We start from the raw sequence: 19,946 nt of genomic DNA, 5'->3' as shown, positions 1-19,946 counted from the left end.
CCTTTTTACAAAATATTCTTTTAGTTTTATTTGAGTAATTTATTGGACGGACACATTTTACTTTTACTTGAGTAGAAGTGCTAATTATACTCTAACCACCTCTAATAACAATGATTAAATCATGCAGAAATTAAGTATATGTCTAAATAAAAATATATATACATGTTAATTGTTTATGTTGTGTATATATTTTCTTATTTTCTTCTACGTGTCGGTAATGTAGCTTTCTTTATACAGACATTTGTCTAGACGAAAATCTTGTGTTGATTTGTTTTCGTCATGAAACCGCGTGCTCGCTGCTCACGCATGCGCCTGGGTCACTCACGCACGCAGCTGGCTCGCTAGCAACCACCAATCGGGAGCGAGGCCGGCGCGCGAGCACGCGCTCTGATCGAGGACGCAGCAGCAGAAGCAGCAGGCAGCAGCAGCAGCAGCTAAAGCTACACGGGGAAGCAGGCGGTCGGTCGGGCCCACATCGTTCACGGAATCAACCGTCGGTCATTTTGTTCAGGCGGACCTCCGACCGGCAGGGGATTAAAAACGTGCGAGATCATATGTGTTTGAAAGGGGAAAGAAGATCGCAAGATGGTTCGGGAAACCAGACACCTCTGGGTGGGAAATTTACCCGAACATGTTCGCGAGGAGAAAATCATGGAGCATTTTAAAAGGTACGTTACGCAAGCGGGGCACCGTGTTTGCGGAGCTGCGCGCGCTGGCTGCAGCACTAACCTTTTCTCGATGCGAGGCTACGCTGCTAGCAATGCTAGCACCGCTAACGTTAGCATTATTAACTAATACTCCTCGAGAGGTTTTCTGGGTGGTGCGTGTGCTTTATTACATCGCATTTGCATTTGTTTAAGAATATTTAACGAAAGCGACTCGCCCAGGCGTACATGTTGATATTTTAGAGTCTTCCGCTAACTTTTGCTAACGCAAGAAGGCAGTTAGCTGCTAGCCAGCGAGCTTCCACCCAGCCAACCATTTTGTGGGAAGTCGACAGGTTTTCGTGATCTGTGCAAGCCAAAAGACAGCCAGGGTCCACCGTTATGATGTGGAGGACTTTTGTTATTTTGATCACTCAAATGCGACTTTTCCGTTCGATGCCAGTCTAATATCGCAGAGAAGTATTTTTAAAAGCCCAACTCTAAATCATTTTAATGAGCTTTCAGGACTCTGGACCAAATGTTAGCAAGTTGTTGAGCTGCACAGCGTTCAAGTCGGTTGCTGTCACTGAAACTACTTTAAATTGTGGTGCTGTAGGATTAACTCCACAGACCGAGAATCATTGTGTTTTCCTCACTTGTCATTACTAAGGTTGATAGACGTCAGTATTTACAGCTTTACAGATCTTTTATCGTCTTTGTTTGCATCGTAATTTAGAGGCCATTCTCATCAACAAACTAATCTAACGTTAACAAGCGCATCAATTTGTTATATCATTAGAGTCAACTTGATTACTATTGTGCTTTTGTTTTGATTAGTTCAGTGCGTTTGAACTGTATTTACAACACAAAGTGCCATCGTCCTGGCTGCTACGTAGGTTGTTTGTAATCTAAAACTTATTAAAGACAAAAAGAAAATGTAGTTAATTCTTTTTCAGATGATCTCTCTGTGGTGGACACTATCCTGTTGCCTTCTCTGCTCTTGAATATCAAGTTTGTTCCATACAGAAAGACAGTAGGCTATTTTTGGATACTCTGAATGTAACTCCTTCTTTGTTGTGTCTGTAATTTCCTGTCAGGTATGGCCGCGTGGAGAGCGTCAAGGTTCTGCGAAAGCGAGGGTCAGAGGGCGGTGTTGCAGCCTTTGTGGATTTTGTGGATATCAAAAGTGCACAGAAGGCTCACAATGCTGTCAATAAGATGGGAGACAGAGACCTTCGGACTGACTACAATGAGCCGGGGTCAGTCCCCAGTGCTGTGCGGGGCCTCGAAGACAGCTCCCCCTCCGGCAGTCGAGACGTTGCAGGATTCCCTAGGGGAACAGTTGGCCCAGTGTTTGGCCCACCTGTGTCCCTACACACCCGAGAGGGACGTTTTGAACGGAGAATAGATGGGTAAGTGGACACAGTGTCCCTCAAAAAAAATCCAGAGTGCTCTAGGTTTCATTTAAGTGTAAAACCTGTACACGTAGTGGGGTTATTCATCAGGGAACGGTACCTCCAGGGGTCACACAAAGGTAATCTAGGGATCACTCCACTCTTCATCACACCTGACTCGCCTTTCCCATGGGATTTAAGTAAATTAATTTCACTATCATTTGCAAAGGTAACTATATTTCAAGGTTTTTTACATCTGGTTTGGATTTTACATCCAAGAGGAATATCCTGGTGAGCTGTGGATTTATTATGTGGGATACTACCTTGGGGAGATTTTGGATATGTTTTTTAATCAACATGGAATGTAACCCTGATTTATACATGGATTTGCCTGAAGCTGGAGATAAATTCCAAAAATGAAGGATTTACTTTTTGCCTGAAGGATTTATTGAGGTATATCAATGTCCCGTCACTGGCCTATCATTTTTGACCCAAGACTTGATTATTGGACTACTTCCGTTCCCAATATGTGGATATACCCTGTTCTGGATTTTAAGTTTTAAGCAACTGGATGGAAGAACTTAGAGAATACACATCACAAGAAAGACTGAACAAATGCATATATCCCAAGTTTTCCAAGTTACTTTAGAGTAAAGTGTAACTATTTTACTGATGCCATGCCCCGAATGTGGAAGTTATATTCAGAAGGCAGAGAGAGAACGCTCCCGGATCCAAATGGCCGTCTTCCAAAGTTTTTGGCGTAATTATTCATCTGAGGAAGCACGAAGAAGGTTGGAACGTCATGGATGCAGTTCATCATGGACAGAGTGATGTGGATCATACAGTGGCTAGGTTTATTGTTGCCATTTATCTGGAATACTAAGGTGTGGATGTACTGTACCTGTGCGTGCGACCTCCAAGAGCCCAGGATGACTGTAAACAAAAAAAATGCCATACATTTCTACCAACACGCCTAATGGGATCTTTGGACTTTGGAATTATGTGATACCAAGACTCGAAAAGGATTTATTACTCTGTGATGTGTCTTATTCTTCCAGAAGCTAAGAAGCAGGATGTAATCCACTGGGTTTTTGTTTTTTTTACTGGTATGTTTAGTGTTTTTTTCTTCGATGGAATCGCTCAGCCTTGGGACATACTCCTTCCTTATTGCCACCAAGATTGATGATCCATTTGGATATATTTGCTATACTGCCTTCAAACATATTATTAGCTAGTTGACCTGGATATGCAGATTAAGTTCATAATCATATTTTTTTGACATGTTATCAAGTTATTTTTTTCCCCACTCCATTTATTCAGATTTGTCAAGGAGCATATTTCTAAAATTGTTTGCTTTTCCTTTTTTGTCCTCATCCAATGGAGAGAATTAAGTAACTAAATACCAAACTGTGGAATATACAGGAATCCTCACCTGGTCCTTGAAGATAACTCAAAGTACAATTCAGGAGAAACATTTTTCCCCTAATTGGATCAATTGATGTTTTTTTTTTTCTCCAATTTTTCATTGGGGCATTCACATTCTGACCACCTAGATTTTATTTGGATTAATTTTGGTAACTTCTTTCCCAAAAGGTTGGTATTTCTCTGGCCATATTTTTATCTTTCTGCTTCCCTAGTGCTTTGTGAAAGTTTAGTTTACTGCTGCTTTTAGAGGAAGTTGCATAATTTAATGCAAGAGGTGAATAATTTTTTTCAGCCCATGAATATGTTTCCTTTCACTGAGTTACAAAAGTAGTACAATGTATAATTTACATTTTAAACAGCATGCATAACATGTATAAATCCATTCTACTTAGATTCTTTATAGGATTTTAAACTTGAAAATCGAACAAAATGTTATTTTGTTTCTTTTATGTGAAACATTTTTATCAGCCTCTGAAATCTGAACATAGAAATACAGATGAAAGAAGCTGAAGCAGATTGAATGTGACTAATGTTCTCTTTCAAGACAACCTTGCCCCCTCCCTGGAGTAATTTGTCGCTGTTACACCATTGAAAAAAACCCATATCCTAACACCTGTTGTTGCTTAAACAACAAATAAATTTGGCAAGAAAAACAACGCCTTGCAAAAGTATTCATTCCCTTTGGTCTTTTTCGCATAACTCATGTTACAAACACAAACTTCAACATAGTGTTTTTTTCCCCTGGGGATTTATCTTGATATAGACTTTGGTTTACAACAAGGTTTATCAAAAATGTTTTTGCAAATCAAAATCTGAAAAGTGTGGAGTGCATTTCTTTTCAGTCCCACCAATTTTAATAATTTTTCAAAAGCTTTAAGTCTGGCCTTTTGCATGTTATCTTCTCATATTTCTGATCAAACTTGGCCAGCTTCCCTGTCTATCCACAACATAATGCTGCCAACACCATGTTTCACTGAGTGCATGGTAAGTTAAGGGGGGATGTTCATTTCTAGTTTTCAACCAAAAGCAGCTTTCGGCCAATTTTTGTCGCCTCTGACAAGAGCACCTTCTTCCACATGTTTACTGTCTCCTAAAAGACTTTAATAACCACACCTTATTATAAATAAGGTGTGGTTATATACACAGCTGGACTCAGTTTACTAATTTAAGTAACTACTTAAAATATTTGGCTGCAATTTGTTATAATAAGGGATCTGAAAACAAGTTCAAGTCACACTTAGGTTTGTAATTTTTCTTCCAATATTTTGTTAGTCTACCACGTACAACTGCACAAAACTGCACTAAAAAGGGTTGTTTTAACATGACAAATGTGGAGAAGTTCAGCTGATATGAATACTATTACAAGGCGTTGTAGCTTTTATGTATTTTTTCAGCCCAGATTTTCAGATTGCTGCCTTGTATGCCAAGCTGGTTCTGAAAACATAATGAGTAGTGAGCCTTTTCTTTCTTTGTGTAGTTGTGGCATACTTGGTTGTTTTCTAACAAGTTGCTTTGTTGCATCTGTGCTGTATAAGTAATTAATAGACTATTTTTAATTCAAGAGTTTACTAATTCTTCTTTTCTTTTGTAAATCTCTCTACCTTGTTCTTAATTCACAGTAGCTCAGAAAGCCGTGAACGTGCTTATGATCACAGCCCATATGGCCACCATGAGCGCAGTGGGACTTTTGACAGACAACGTCACTACAACGCTGATTATTACCGCGATCGCCCAGTGTTTGCACCCGCCGGCCCCGGCAGCAGTGCCATTGGAGGGAGTTTTGAGGCAGCAGACCCACATTTTGACTCTAGAATACGAGACCCATTTACCCTTACCAATTCAACACGGCGAGACCTCTACAGAGATGATAGGGGGAGACGTGTTGATCGATCTTATCACCACCGTCGAAGCAGATCATCTCATTCCTCCCAGTCGAGGCATCCGTCTCCTCAGCGGACCGCAGGGCAAACCTCAAAAACCCCTCATTCTCCTAAAAGAACCCCTTTGTCCCCCGGAAGAGGCCCAAGGTCGAGATCTCAAAGCAGATCTTCAAGCTCCGACTCTGTCAGCAGCACCAGCAGCACAGGCAGTGGCAGGTATGCATCTTAAAATCTGAATGTTTTACCTATTAATTGACTTTATTTGTTTGTCCAACTGATTTTTGTGTCTTTTCTGTCTCTGTTTGGCAGCGACTCAAACAGCAGCTCCAGCGATGGTTCCCGGGCCCGCTCCGTTCAGTCGTCGGCTGCTCCCCAGACATGTTTAGTGATGGACTCTGAAGAGCCTCGAAGAAGCTTTGGGATTAAAGTGCAAAACTTACCAGTGCGCTCCACAGGTTAGTTTTGTTAGAAATCTTCTCAAATGTTCAGCTGGATTCCAGTTTGTTTGGGGGAAAATCTAGTTTTCTAATTGATTAAAATACCAGTGGCTTGTATTATTAGCGCATTGTCGGATTCATGCACAATACACTTGGATTGTGCCATTATCATTTTAAAATGTGTTTCCACTGCAGGGACCTTCTCCTTTTCCAGGATCTTTTTGTCTGTGGCCATTCTTTTACCCTTGTTGTTTTCACTGCTGGAAGTTGGTCCAAAACAAATAATCAGGGTAGAAGTCTGTCCCAGATAGGAGAGCAGTACTTTTTGGAAAGACTAAAGTGTTAAGGAGTTCATTTTGGTTGGGTGCTCCATGTTTCCATGTTCTTTCTCAGTTTTAACTCCCCTACAGTTATATTTTCTGTTAATGTTGAATAGTATAACTGCAGTAATCTGTATTTTCATTTCAAAACACAACATTTAAGGTCCAGCCACTAAATGACAACACTCAATACAGACTAAGAATGTTTGTCTGAGCCGGTCAAAATACCAGAGCTTTGTTAACATACCTGGAAAGAGAAGAGCAGCCTCTTAAACACTTTTTTCCATCCATTTTTTATTAGATTAGAGAAAACTGCCACTAAATATGGTGGCTGTTCCAGTTTGACTTAAACACAGGCTAAAATGACCTATAAAAAAATTAATTTGTAATTTAGCACCACATTCGAAAAATCTGTGTTTTCATTTCTGTTGCAGATTTGACTGACAGTTTGCCTTTCCTTCTGCAGATACAAGTTTAAAAGATGGACTCTTCCATGAATTCAAGAAATATGGGAAAGTAAATTCAGTGCAGATTCATGGCGCATCAGAGGACCGCTATGGATTAGTGTTCTTCAGACAGCAAGAGGACCAAGAGAAAGCCCTCAGCGTCTCCAAGGGAAAGCTGTTCTTTGGCATGCTTATTGAGGTTACAGCCTGGAATGGTCCAGGTAAGTGGTGACAGATGACAAATCATTCGGACCAGGCTAAGAAAAATGTAGTTATGAGAATAAATAGTCATGATACAAGAAAAAATCATATTACAAGGTTTGTCATTTGACAGTAAGTCAATAAAGTTGTAATAATAGGATAATGACCTCATATTAGGAGAATGAAATTGTAGTACGAGAAGAAAAAGTTGTAATAGAAGACTAGTCATTTTGACAATAGTAAATTGAAATGAGAATAGTAATAATAATACGGAAAAAAAGACTTAATAATACAAGAATAAACTCAATGTTACGAGAATAACATTGTAATATTGAAAAAATTTGTAATTTGAGAATAGTCGTCTTTCAAGAAAAATTCAATATTACAAGAACAGTCACACAACAGTGAGTTGAAATAATACAAAAAAACATATTACCAGAAGAAAATCGTAATATTACGAGAATAGTCGAAAAAATTACAATAATAAAAATTATTACGAGAATAAAGTTTTAAAACTACGAGAATAAAAGTGTATGAAAAAATTTAATATTATCAGAAAAAAGTTAGTGATAGAAGAAAAAATAAAAGTTGAAATAATACAAGAATAAACTTGTAATATTACCAGAATAAAGTCATAATATTAATAGAATAAATAATAATTTTGTAACCCTTGTCAGGTTATACTATGGTATCTGTTTTACCAATAAGGACATACTTAATCTTTATCACATCAGCATCAAATTATTATCAGTTGCAGGATTTTTCAATTTTTGTATAAACTAATGTCTATTTTGAAAGAATCAAGCTGGACATGTCAGACCTTGACAACTCTGTCGAAGCTTTGATCTCATTAACTTTTTAGCTTTTTTCCTGGTAATTTTACGACTTTTTCCTGGTAATATCGTCTCTATTCTGCTTATGACTTCATTCTCGCAATTTCAAAACAAAAATCTTAGTCTGGCTCTAATACGTTGCTGTGAGATGGAGATTATTTAACATGACTGAACTTCCAAAACTTGAGTGGATGCAAAGATAGTTGGATTAAATGTAGCTGGTATGACTGAAATCTGTTTCTTCCCCTCAGAAACAGAGAATGAAAATGACTACAGACCGTTAGATGGACGGCTAGACGAGTTCCACCCCAAGGCTACAAGGACGCTGTTTATAGGCAACCTTGAAAAGACCACCAGTTATCAGCAACTCCTGGACATTTTTCAGCGCTTTGGAGAAATTGTTGTAAGTTCCCACACAGATTCATGCTGTGAAACTAACATTTCCCACTTTACATTGTAATTGTAATTCTTGTCTCTTCCTCTCAAGGACATCGACATCAAGAAAGTAAATGGGATTCCTCAGTATGCTTTTGTCCAGTACTCTGATATTGGCAGCGTTTGCAAGGCCATAAAGAAAATGGATGCAGAATATTTGGGGAACAATAGGCTTAAGGTAGTAATTTTATCCCCTATAAAGAAAGAACCATTTCTTTTCTGTGTTGAATTATTTACAGTTTATGTCTATAAAATTGTTGCTCTACATTTCTTTGCAGCTTGGTTTTGGGAAGAGTATACCTACTACATGTGTTTGGCTTGATGGGTTGACCCCCAACATCACAGAGCAATACCTCACACGGCATTTCATGCGTTACGGGCACGTAGTTAAAGTAAGCCTCTTTTTTTTTAACTTCTCTATGAATTTCTGGACTTTGAGTTCTTCTGGTTGTAACTGTGTGCTTGTAAATTTCATAGGTCGTATTTGACAGAATAAAGGAGATGGCGCTCATCTTGTACAACAACACGGATTTTGCTCAGGCAGCTGTGCGGGAGACCAAAGGCTGGAAGATCGGTGGTAATAAAATTAAGGTAAAAAAAAGATACATAAATGTCTTTATTTTTAAAAAATCTCCTTCTGTCACTTATTTCTGTATTTAATTGGCATATTTGTTCATCTATAGGTGGATTTTGCAAGTCAGGAGAGCCAGAATGCATTTTACCGCTCAATGCAAGCCTCTGGACAAGACATTAGAGACTTTTATGAAGTTCCACCAGAACGACGGTAAGTTTATTTCCTTTCTCATTTAATTGCTCCATTGGCATTTTAAGGAATTTAAATGAACCTTTTGTAAATATGTAGAAAAACAAACGTGTGTAATTTTGACATTTCTAAAGTGATTACCAATTTCTTCTATTCATTTCACAGAGAGGATCGCAGACCTCCTTATCATGAGTTTACAGCAGAGAGAGCTTACTATGAGAATATAAGAACCACTGGCCTTTATCCAGAGGAAGCTCGCAGAGAGTACGCCGCACGTAGCAGAGAGCGTTTTTCTGAACTGGAGCATTATCAGGGAGAACACTTTGACCCACGTTATCATGAGGATCCAAGAGACTACAGGGATTACCGAGACCCCTTTGAGCAGGACATCAGAAAATATACCTACATTCAAAGAGAGCGAGAAAGAGAGCGGGAGCGTTTCGAGGCTGATCGCAGCAGGTGGAGCCCATCGCAAAGAAGAGCTGTCACTCCCACAATTTCCCCTTCTCCATCCGAACGTGCTGCCAGAGACTCAGAACGGCGTGTTTACAGCCAGTCTTCAGAGAGGAGCGGCAGCGTGAGCTCCATGTCACCTCCACATTTGGACAAATCTGAAAAGACCTTGCTAGATCACGCAGCAAAGAGTGAGAAGAGCGCTCAGCCCGATCGCATGGCAGGGGCAGAGAAAATCAAACGTCCAAAAAGAAAAGATAAAACTGACAAAGAAAAGACTGAAAAGAATAAATCAAGGAAAGGAAAGGGTCAGTCCCCGGCTAGCCAGATACCAGAAACAGAGCCAGATGCTGCTTTTGATGGAGGAAGAGGAAGGGGATCAGACCAAGATGTTCATGAGAAACCGAAATCTAAGGTGGATGGAGACGCTCTGTCTGGAAACCAGTTAACAGCTTCTCAAGACTCTGTAAAAACTGAAACGACTAAAGGGGATATTGCAGAGCTAGACGGAAAACCCAAACTTAAAAAACAACCGAAGTCTGATATTGGAAACGATGGAAAGGATTCAGCAGTGGATTCAGATCGCCTCGCTGCAAGAAAAAGGCGCTTTGGGGATTTAGGTGGCAAGACTGTTCGTCAGAAAAGAAGCAGGCATGAGGAGGAGGATGGCAGTCAGTCATCAGACTTTGGCTCCAGTACCACATATGTGAAAGAACCAGACGCAGACAAACACAAAGATCCTCAGCGACGAGATGCACGACTCAAAACAGAAAAAAGTGTCACTCAAAAGGATGGACTAGAGGATCTCAGGGGACAAAGAGAAAAATCCGAAGGTTCTGCAGATCTGCCAGAGTCAAAACGACAACAAGGAAGCACTTCCTCCAGAAGGGTCTCACTAGAGGGGAATTCAGATCAAAGCATTTTAAGAGAGCAAGAACAAACTGCTGCATTCAAGCCTAGTCAGAATGCTGAAACTAATAAAAACGCCAAGACTAAAGAAGACCATGTTGACATTGATCTCTCTCAGAGTTACCGCAAGCAGATGGAGCAAAACAGACGTTTACACATGCAGCAGCAGCAACAGCGCGAGTCTGACAAACTGAAAAAAGCAGAAAGTCTGCTAAAAAACGAAACTGAAGACCTGGAACATCGTAGCCTTGTGCATGAAGTTGGTAAACCACCTGAGGATGTCACAGATAATTTTCCGTCTCACAAGCTGTCTGACCAGTTTGAAGCCGAGCCCGGGATAAAGAGAGAGCGTTTCTATAGGAGACAAAAAAGTGAAGACCCTGACTGGAGTAGTACCCCTTCTCCAGGACACCAAGTTTTCTCTCAGCATGCTGATGAGGACTTCATGGATGCCTCTCTGAAGGAGTTAAGTCGAAACAATCAGAAGATTCACCCAGAACTTGAACTTTTGGTCAAAAGGACCCACAACACACAGGTGAACAAGACAAACACCCCCATTAATATTGGGGAAGAAGATCAACAAAAGAGGTGGGAGAGCAGAGGTAAGCAGGACCTGCTACCCAACCTGAACTTTTCTAGAGGCTTGGGCAAAAACCTTCACAACCGCAAGCCCTCAGAATACGGCCTCTGGCATGATTTGGAGCCTGGGGAAGTGAGATCAGACTCTGAAGAGGATAGAGAGAACAAACCCCTCTCTCCTGCTCCCTCCACCTCTATGCCTTTTTCTGAGAGGCCGAGACCTGATCGGTTTTCAGACCCAAAGCTGGCTCACCTTGAAAGAAACAAATTCTATTCGTTCGCACTTGACCAGACTATCACCCCCGATACTAAAGCTCTACTGGAACGAGCAAAGTCTTTGTCCTCTTCTCGTGAGGATAACTGGTCATTTTTAGATTACGATTCCCACTTTGTGAATTTCCGAAGCCAGAAAGACACAGAGAAAGTAGAATCAGCACCAAGACCTACTCCTTCCTGGTACATGAAAAAGAAAAAGATACGAAGTGGATCCGAGGACAAACTGGATGACAGGAAAGAAGAGCCCAAGCCGGAGGAACAGGAACGCAGAGAGCTTTTCGCTTCACGTTTCCTTCATAGCGCTGTGTTTGAGCTGGACTCTAGACGACTTCAACACCTTGAGCGCAAATACGAAGAGTTGGAGCACATGCTGAACCAACAAGCTAGTCAGCAAGGAGCAGAGGGAGAACTTGAGACCGGCCCAGTTGTCCTCTTTCACAGCCGTTTTCTGGAGCTCACACAACTACAACAACAAAAAAACAAGAGTCAGCAGCTGCAGGAGGATAAAGGAAACACAGTTTGTACAAGTGAAAATAAAGAGGAAAAACCATCTGAGCAGGAACAACAAGATTTACGGTCTAATGACATGCCAGAATCTAGTGTGGCAGCTGAAATCAAACCCATCAGTCCTGTTGAACAAGTTGCTCCTGAACCAAAACTGACTCCCAATCTTGTTATTCAGTCTGCAAGCAAAGACACACCTTCTTCACACCAGAAATGTGTGCTACCAACTCCACCCGCTGATGTGTGCCCACCTATGTCTTTTATAAAAGAGGAGACAAAGGAAGAAGTAAAAGAAAGTGAAGATGTTGTACCAATGCACTGTTCACCAACTGAGACCTTAAAATCTGAACCTGCACCTGAAACTGTTCCTGAAACTAACATTTCTGAGGAGAACCTGGAATTTCTTGAAGAGGATGCAAAGCCTTTAATTGACGAACAAACAAATGACCCTGGTTCTCATGAAGAGTTGGTTAGCAGATCAGAGCCAGAGCCAAGTCCTGAGATGTCACAACCAGAAGTGCCTACAGCTAGTAGTCCAGTACAACTCAGTGTTGCTGAAGAAGCAGATTTAATCAAAGAAGATCCTCTTTCCACATGTCAAAAAACAGTAGAGTCAGAAGGAGAGAAGAAACTTGAAGAAGTGAGTAAAGAAGAGATTTCTGTTGATAGTGATGCAATTGAAGAGCCAGTCTCCTTTCAAAAAGAAAATAAAACAAAAGAAATTAAAACTAAAAAAGGCAGGCAATCTCCTGCTCAAGTTCCTTTAACATCTGTCTCTGAGAAACAAGCTACACGCAAGAGTGAGCGCATCGACAAAGATAAGCTGAAGCGTGGCTCATCCCCAAGAGCTGAAACAAAGTCTTCAGCCAAGTCTCCAACTCCCGGATCAGATCATGATCATTCGGAGCAGAGCATCCCGATAAGTAGAGCAAGAACTCGAAGAAATGTAAAATCTGTTTATGCAACCCCAGTGGAAGACGATGCACCAACTCGTGGCAAGGAAACTGAGTCACCTCGCTCTGCACGAAAGCGGGGTACAGAGAAAGAAGCTCTGCAGCACAGCACCGAGTCGGAACCACCGACTCCAGCGCCAGCAAAACAACGTGGGCGTCCTCCCAAAAACCGCAAACCGATTGAAGAGGTTTCAGCTGCAAAAACAGAGAAAATAAAAATGGATAAGGATGCAGATTCAAATGAGTCGGAGAACGGCGAACGGGTTTCAAGAGTTGCTAAGGGGAAAATGTCCCCTTATCTCACAAAGGGTTCCTCAAATCCAATACCCTCAGTCCCAGGCTCTAAGAAAGGGGACAAAACTGAAACAGCTGATGAGAATCAAGTAATACATTTCACAGAAGCAGAAGATTTGTCTTCACAACATTCGTCATCTTCAGGCAAAGACTCTTCTGTAAAATCAGATGTAAAGAAAGGCTCAGAACTGGATAAAGACGTTCATGAAAAATTATGTGAGGAGAAATCGAATGGAAAAGAAACAGATTCACTGCTGGGTGAGGAGAAACCTGCCCCAGAGAAAGAGAAGATCATAAAAGGAAAAGTCAAGGCTGCAAAGCCTCATGTTTTTAGGGACCTCCAAGTCATACTGGATGTCAAAGAGGTCAAAGATCACGTTTCCAGGTGCACTACTGCCAACAAAGAGTGCCCTAATGAAGAAAAAGAGAAGAAGGATGTAGACTCCTCAAAGAGCTCTTCCCTACAGGAGCGTGAATTGGAGCAGGCAGTTGAGAACATCGCCAAACTTACCGAACCGGCTTTGCCAACAGAACTACCAACTCCTGTCCCTCCTGCAGAGGTAAAAAGTGATCCTGAGGAGGAAAAGCCTTGTAATCCTGCCAGTGAGACAGAGCTGATGGCTGCCATTGACTCAATAACAGGCGAAGATGTAAGTGTACCTCTCACCCCAGCCGCTCCAGTTAGCACAGAAGTTTGTTCAGAACCTGAGGTCCAGGAGTTTGTCCCACCGGTCAAGGTTGAAGAACCTGAAACCGCACTGCAAGAGGAAGCCGTCTTCTCAAATACTCCCAAAAAGAGTTACAAGGGAAGGCCCAAAACACCTAAACGCCCTAAAGCCCCAAAGCATGCACGAAAAGATGTGAAAGAAGAATTAAGTGAGGAGTTGACGGTGCCTTTAGCTGAGAGTACAGTTTCTGATGTAAAGATTGTGGCTGAGAAGCCTCCATCTGCTGCAGCTGCTGCAGTTATCACTCCTACGACCTGGAAATCGGAAGCTGAACTTCCAGCTGTGAAGGCAGCAGAATCGGAGTTGCCGTCGCCTGTTGAAGAGCAAACACAAGCTGTGAAACCTACACACCCCCAGGCTAAGAGCCCCATATACCCTCAACAGTTACCAGCTGAGTGTGTTTCTCTCTCTCTGGCCTCCAACAGGCCCAACATCAGATCCATTCAAACCAGCCGAGCGCCTGTTTCTCCACCCGACTGGCGACACCAGTCTAAGGATCCATGTGTTACCTCTGCACATATAATGTCAGTAGCAGCCAAGGAAGGCCAGCTGACCACTTCTGACTCCAACAGCAAAGAGCTAGATCAAGGCACAAGTGACTTGAGGCAGATTCTCATGAAACCTAAAACAATTACTCTCCCAGGAGGAGGAAGTTCTGCTCCAACCAATCTGCCCAGCCTCCGAGATCAGAATCCATCTGAAAGCAATCCTGCCATCACAGCTGCTCTTCACAACAGATCCCCGCTCCCTGAGAGTAAAACGCCGACTCATTCAGTTCCACCTATTGTCCGAACACCCTCCACGTTACCTGGAGAAACTAAATCTGTGATCTCCGTAATTGCATCTACGGCAACTTCTGTTATTAGTCGCGTTTGCAACCCCCCTGAGACTGAGGAAAAACCTAATCTAATTATTGGAAATCCCTCCATGGATGTGACTCTGCCCAAAACGGCCTACAGGCCCAGCAAAGACGATGGCGGACCTTACCACGGTGCCACGTTCAGTTCTGGGTCTTGCTCTGGTCTGCGAGTAAACACGTCTGAAGGAGTGGTGGTGCTAAGCCACTCGGGCCAGAAAACAGAAGGACCCCTGAGGATCAGTGCCAAGATTAGTCAAATCCCACAAGCAACAGCCGGTGACATTGAATCTCAGCAATTGGTGCCGATTCCCCAGATTAAACAAGATGTTTACAGCCATTCTCAGTCGGGACATCAGAAGGGGTCTTCACAAACTGATCATGGGCATCCTGGTAAACTCCAATCAGCTCTGTCTTCAATTAAGCAGGAAAGCGGCAGCTGCAGTTTAGAAAAGATGGATTCAGCTTACCAGGCGGGGCCCCAAGGAGTCGTGAAGCGTCTCCCGCAAGGTAACCAGCAGGTAATGGGTTACCACCAAGACTACCTGCAATTAAAACACCAAAAGAAGATGGAAAATGTTGATCCTCATGGTACAGATGGAGCTAAGCCATCTTGGACCTCCACTGTAAGCCCTGCTATAAGCCCACATTTACCATCTCCCCCTGGGAACCATGTGGGCTTCGTCACATCCACTGGTGACAGAGGTCCGTCGCATCTTGGTAGCATCAAACAGGAACCACGATCCCCGAGAAAGTCAGGACATTCTCATCCTCCTTTCACCAAGGTGTCTTCACCTCTTGGCTCCTCCTCACCCAAGGGGATCCCTGTAATGATATCCTCTGCTCTCAACCCTATGCAGCAGTATATCACTGGTGTCCACCACCCAGAGCAATCTGTCATCATGCCACCTCACAATGTGCCTGGAGGTGTGGGACGAATGTCTCCTCACTGCGTCTCCCAGTCCATTACAGTGGGTCATCTGGTTCAGGGGGAGGTCCGGGTCAACACACCACCTCTGTCTGTGATGAACTACGTCCATAGCGAGAAGCTTGCCTCTCCGTGGTCTGGTTCCCTGCAGCCGCGGTCGTCCTCTCCCCAGGCTGTCAGCAGGGACAAAGTCCTCAAGGTCAACCACGGTTCTTTGCGGGGCCATGAGGGCGAACAGGACGAATCCAGACACTTCCACCAAGCTGGGAGACCATCCGCCACCCTGCCGACAGATACTCGGGGAGCTTTGAGGACTAACATGGAAACGTTTATCGCTAAGAGAGATATGCGAGTGCACCTGCACCAGCAGGGGGAGCGTCTGACACTGGACCCCCATTCTGGACACATTCAAGAAACTCTGCCGCCTTCTTTATCTCCGAGAGCTCACATGTTGCCCAAAGGCGTGTCTGAGAAGGACATAAAGTCGCTGGAAGCAAAGAGGCCGCACTCTCCTGTAATTCAAAAGGATGGAATAATGGCGATCCGGCAGTCTGGCGGTGCTATTGCGTCACCTCAACGGGTTTCCCTGATGCCACCGGGACCCAGCGGGTCGTTCTCCGAGTACTCAGGAATGTACCCAAACCGCATGCATTCTCAGATCCCGGATGCCCCTGTTGGGCACAACCAGCCGCCGTTGAACGTCACTCCGTCTATGGTAAGTTCACTGCGCTTCAGGGCTGCAGCTAAACATTACTACAGTAGTTAATTATTCTATAATTAAATTTTAATAAATTGGCCCATTATCCATATTTCTTATTTAACCATTTAAACTTATTTTATACAATATTTAAAATGCATAAGATGCAAAGCATTTCTTTGTTAAATAAGAAAATGAACATTTTATTTCCTAAAATGCAATAACTGCATTCCTTTAGTGAACGCTTGATGACTTGTAGCATAGGATTTATCTGCACCTAAAAAATTCCTTGTAATATTTTGTCTTCTGTAGTTATATTTATCTGTTTATAAATCTATAATGTATCTGAAAAGTTAACGCAGCGCCAATACAGGCTCATCTCATGAGTATCTTTGATTAATAATTCAGTATCAAAAGGTGCTAAATAGCAGATTATGGTTTTGACAGAGTGAATCTAAAACTATGCCGCTTGAGTTTTGGTTAGAACATATTTACAGTCAAAAAAAGGTTGTTTTTCATATGCTTAAATGCAATGTAGATGTTTTTTTTAATCAAATGCTCTTTTTTTTAGAGTGAATACGTCAGTTAAAGATGAATCAAGTACTAAATTAGTTGTTTCAATAATCGGTTAATTGTTTCAGCTTTACTGCATTTATGTTTACATTTCAAAATGAACATATAGGTAGCAAAGGGGAAGGAGTAATTTTCCCTCATTTTATGTCTCTTCTAATGATTTTGTTTTTAATCTAAAGGGTGCAGAACTCCAGGCTAAACCAGATGGAAAGATGACCCAGACTGTTAATATGGTGCAGTTGCTTACGGTAAGACAGATGTTTGCATTAGTTGGTGGAGTCGTTGGTCAAAGCTAAAATAGTGTTCGTCTGACACCCTTTCCTATTTCTGTGTAATTGAAACAGAAGTACCCTATAGTGTGGCAGGGCCTTCTAGCACTGAAGAACGACACAGCTGCTGTCCAGCTGCATTTCGTCTGTGGAAACAAAGCTCTGGCTCATCGATCGCTGCCTTTGCAAGAAGGAGGCGCTCTGCTCAGGATTGTTCAGAGGATGAGACTGGAGGCCTCTCAGTTGGAGAGTGTAGCCAGAAGAATGACGGTATGTTGTGTTTCGTCTTACTCCTGCTTAATTTCTTGTATTTTTGATTCCAGTTCAATAAAAAGAGGTATTAAAATCCTTAGAGACTTCTTGTTTCTGCTTTTTTGTCACTTAAAAGTGTCAGATCATCAAACAAACCTTCTCAGATACTTGGTCAAAATGAGTAAATACAAGATGTAGTTATAAAATGCTAATTTTATTTAGCCATACTAACCAAACTTGGACCTAATAACTGGTTGCTTAATCAACTCATTTTAATTCAGCTCCAATTAAAGACTTTCAACTCATGCCAAACATCTCAAATAAATTTAAACTTGGGCTTTGAATAGGCATCTTACAGAACATTGATTTAATTTTTTGTTCTCTTGCTGATCGTGGAATCCAATGCCATAGAATCAGCTTTGTACCCCTGACTGGTAGACTGATCAATTTCACTTACATTGTTTCTTATCTGTTATGTGACAAAAAAGCAAAAACAGAAGTAGTTTGTGGCACAGCAATATACGTTGAGACTAAATGTTGACGTCTCTCTGCAGGGTGACAGTGATTTCTGTCTTCTCCTCGCTTTGCCTTGTGGACGAGATCAAGACGATGTCATAAACCAAACTCAAGCTCTTAAAGCTGCATTCATCAACTACCTGCAGGCAAAACTGGCAGCTGGTATCATCAATATCCCCAATCCAGGTTCCAATCAGGTGAGACATGACACATTTGTGAAGGACTTCAATGCTTATTGTAGTGTAATGTGCTGTGCCTTGGGGTTGCATGGACTTGATAAAGTGCTTTACAGCCATTTACAACTTATTTAAAGAGGACCTATTATGTCAAATTTACATTTTGCCTGTCTTTATACTTCTATTTGGTCTCGGCTGCTTCTAAAAACAAAGCACATTAAAAAACACACTTTGTCATTTTTTGGCACCAGATTAATGTTTTTTGGTGTCTGGAAACGAGCCGTTTCAAAAATCGCCCAATTGTTAAGTTGCATTTGACGAGCACTGCACTGTTACCTAGCAACCCAAGTGGAACTCCAGCACCTTTGGTCAGCTGGTATTACCACTGTACAATGGATGCTGGAAAAGACAAGTGTTTCGTTGTTGACTTACCATCCAGAAACCACTTGCTGCATTCTTGTTGGTTGTGCAGGAGGCTCCACTTCTGCTTTTCAAATATATACAGTTGGATGATTGCATATCTGTTTGCAGCCATTTTCATGTACGAGTGTAAACGTTGAGTTGGGGGCGTGTCCAACAGCACCTTATTAGGATTTAAATTGACAAGACGCCCTAAAACGGCTCGATCTCATCTTAAACTGAGCAGACTGAAATCTGATCATCTAAGATTGATTTTGTTCATGAAGTGGTTCTTTTTCTGAAGCTTGTAAACCTCTACTAACCAATTCAAGGAAGCATAATAGGTCAGCTTTAAAAAAAAAATGACTCGAAAATCATGGGTTTGTAAATATACTTTATAGGGAGAATGTTTGTGTTCATCGGTGTTTTTATTTATTGGTGTGGCTCAGCACTGATCTCCTGAATTCACAGGAAACGTCTTGATGTTTCTCTTTCTTCCAGCCCGCCTACGTGCTCCAGATTTTCCCGCCCTGTGAGTTTTCCGAGAGCCACTTGTCTCAGCTGGCCCCCGACCTTTTGAACAGGATCTCCAGCATCTCGCCACACCTCATGATCGTCATCACCTCTGTGTGACCTGTGACCCCTCCGGTCACTGGACGCTCCCGCCCGCGAGCCTCAGAGGTGTTTGTCCCAGTTTCTGTTCCTGGATCCAGTGGAGGGGAAATAAAAGAAAAAAAACATTTTTGGATGAAACTTAAACATTTGATTTTTTACATCTGATTTTTTTTCGTCTTTTGTTTGTCACTCCTGTCTGGTATATTTGTCCTTCTCAGAAAAAAAAATGAAAAAAAGACACAAAAAAAACTCAGGGATGGATCAAACCAGAATGAGTCTTACTTGACCATTTTTCTGCTGTATTTATATTTATTGAAGTTTTATTCTAGTGTGTTGGAGATGAAGAAGGAAGAAAAAAAAGAACATTAACATAAAAACTGGTGACTATCTGGGTGGCATCTTTCATTGGTGTTTAGTTTTTTTTGACTCATTTCTTCACAGGAGGATCATTACAGCTGTTGTGCTGCAACGGTTAACGGGACATTTCATCGTGTAATTTTAAAATGAATTATGTACAGACTTCTTCTCGGCCTTTTATCGGAGGAAGGATGAACTTGTAAATCTTTGGAGACCCTGATGAGGACCATGTTCATTCAACAGCTACTTCATTTCCATCAACTCTGCTCATTTTTCCTCACTACTGAAGAGGTCACACATCTGCCATGGGCCTCCACGTCGAGCAAGCTTCATTCTGAGGGGTCTTTCCGTACAGAACTTTGTACATATTTTAAATATTTAAACGTCAGTGGAAAAATGGCGACTTAACAGAGACTTTACCTCCAGGACATACGAGAACGCAGAGTGTGGACATTTAGATGGATCTTTACTTTTTTTGATGTAAATACTTGTAACACAAAGAAAGTTGGCAAACTCTGCAGAGTCTGCTGACGGCACTTCATATTTTGTAACTCAAATAAAACAACAGAAAACATGATTTCAGATGAGGCTTTAGTTCTGTACTTGTCACTTTTCCATCTTTTTATGCGTTTATTTTATATTTTATTGTCTGTGCAAACCAGCAAACAATGCTACAAAATATGTAAAGGAACAAACTTTTTCAATATTTTTTATTCACTATTCAATAATTATTACATTTATTCAGCATCAATTCTGCCTCGTAGCTTTGGATTTTAGTTGGCCATGAGATTTGTGGTGGAAATTTTTTATCAGACAGTATATTATGACTATTAC

General features: G+C 41.7%; 1 protein-coding gene across 4 annotated transcripts; it reads left to right on the top strand.

Annotated features, from left to right (window-relative positions):
* Positions 1-379: 379 nt before the first annotated feature.
* On the top strand, positions 380-19,689 carry LOC114135202 (msx2-interacting protein). Of its 4 annotated transcripts, none has more exons than XM_028002263.1 (15): positions 380-668; positions 1,742-2,056; positions 5,086-5,559; positions 5,653-5,798; positions 6,567-6,767; positions 7,832-7,983; positions 8,068-8,193; positions 8,294-8,407; positions 8,493-8,606; positions 8,699-8,799; positions 8,944-15,973; positions 16,708-16,776; positions 16,873-17,067; positions 17,604-17,762; positions 18,642-19,689. In XM_028002263.1, exons 1-15 carry the CDS (start codon positions 586-588, stop codon positions 18,771-18,773), a joined length of 9,411 nt encoding a protein of 3,136 aa, XP_027858064.1. In that variant the 5' UTR covers positions 380-585; the 3' UTR covers positions 18,774-19,689. The 4 variants fall into 4 exon arrangements, with proteins under 4 accessions (XP_027858064.1, XP_027858063.1, XP_027858066.1 ...); XM_028002262.1 differs by having other exon boundaries at positions 5,083-5,559; XM_028002265.1 differs by lacking the exon at positions 380-668 and having other exon boundaries at positions 2,056-3,631.
* The last annotated feature ends 257 nt before the right edge of the window (positions 19,690-19,946 follow it).

This window comes from Xiphophorus couchianus, chromosome 20, assembly GCF_001444195.1.
Source record: "Xiphophorus couchianus chromosome 20, X_couchianus-1.0, whole genome shotgun sequence".
Taxonomy (NCBI): Eukaryota; Metazoa; Chordata; class Actinopteri; order Cyprinodontiformes; family Poeciliidae; genus Xiphophorus; species Xiphophorus couchianus.
Note: the sequence above shows the minus strand (reverse complement) of the source record. Positions and strands in the feature narration are given on the sequence as shown.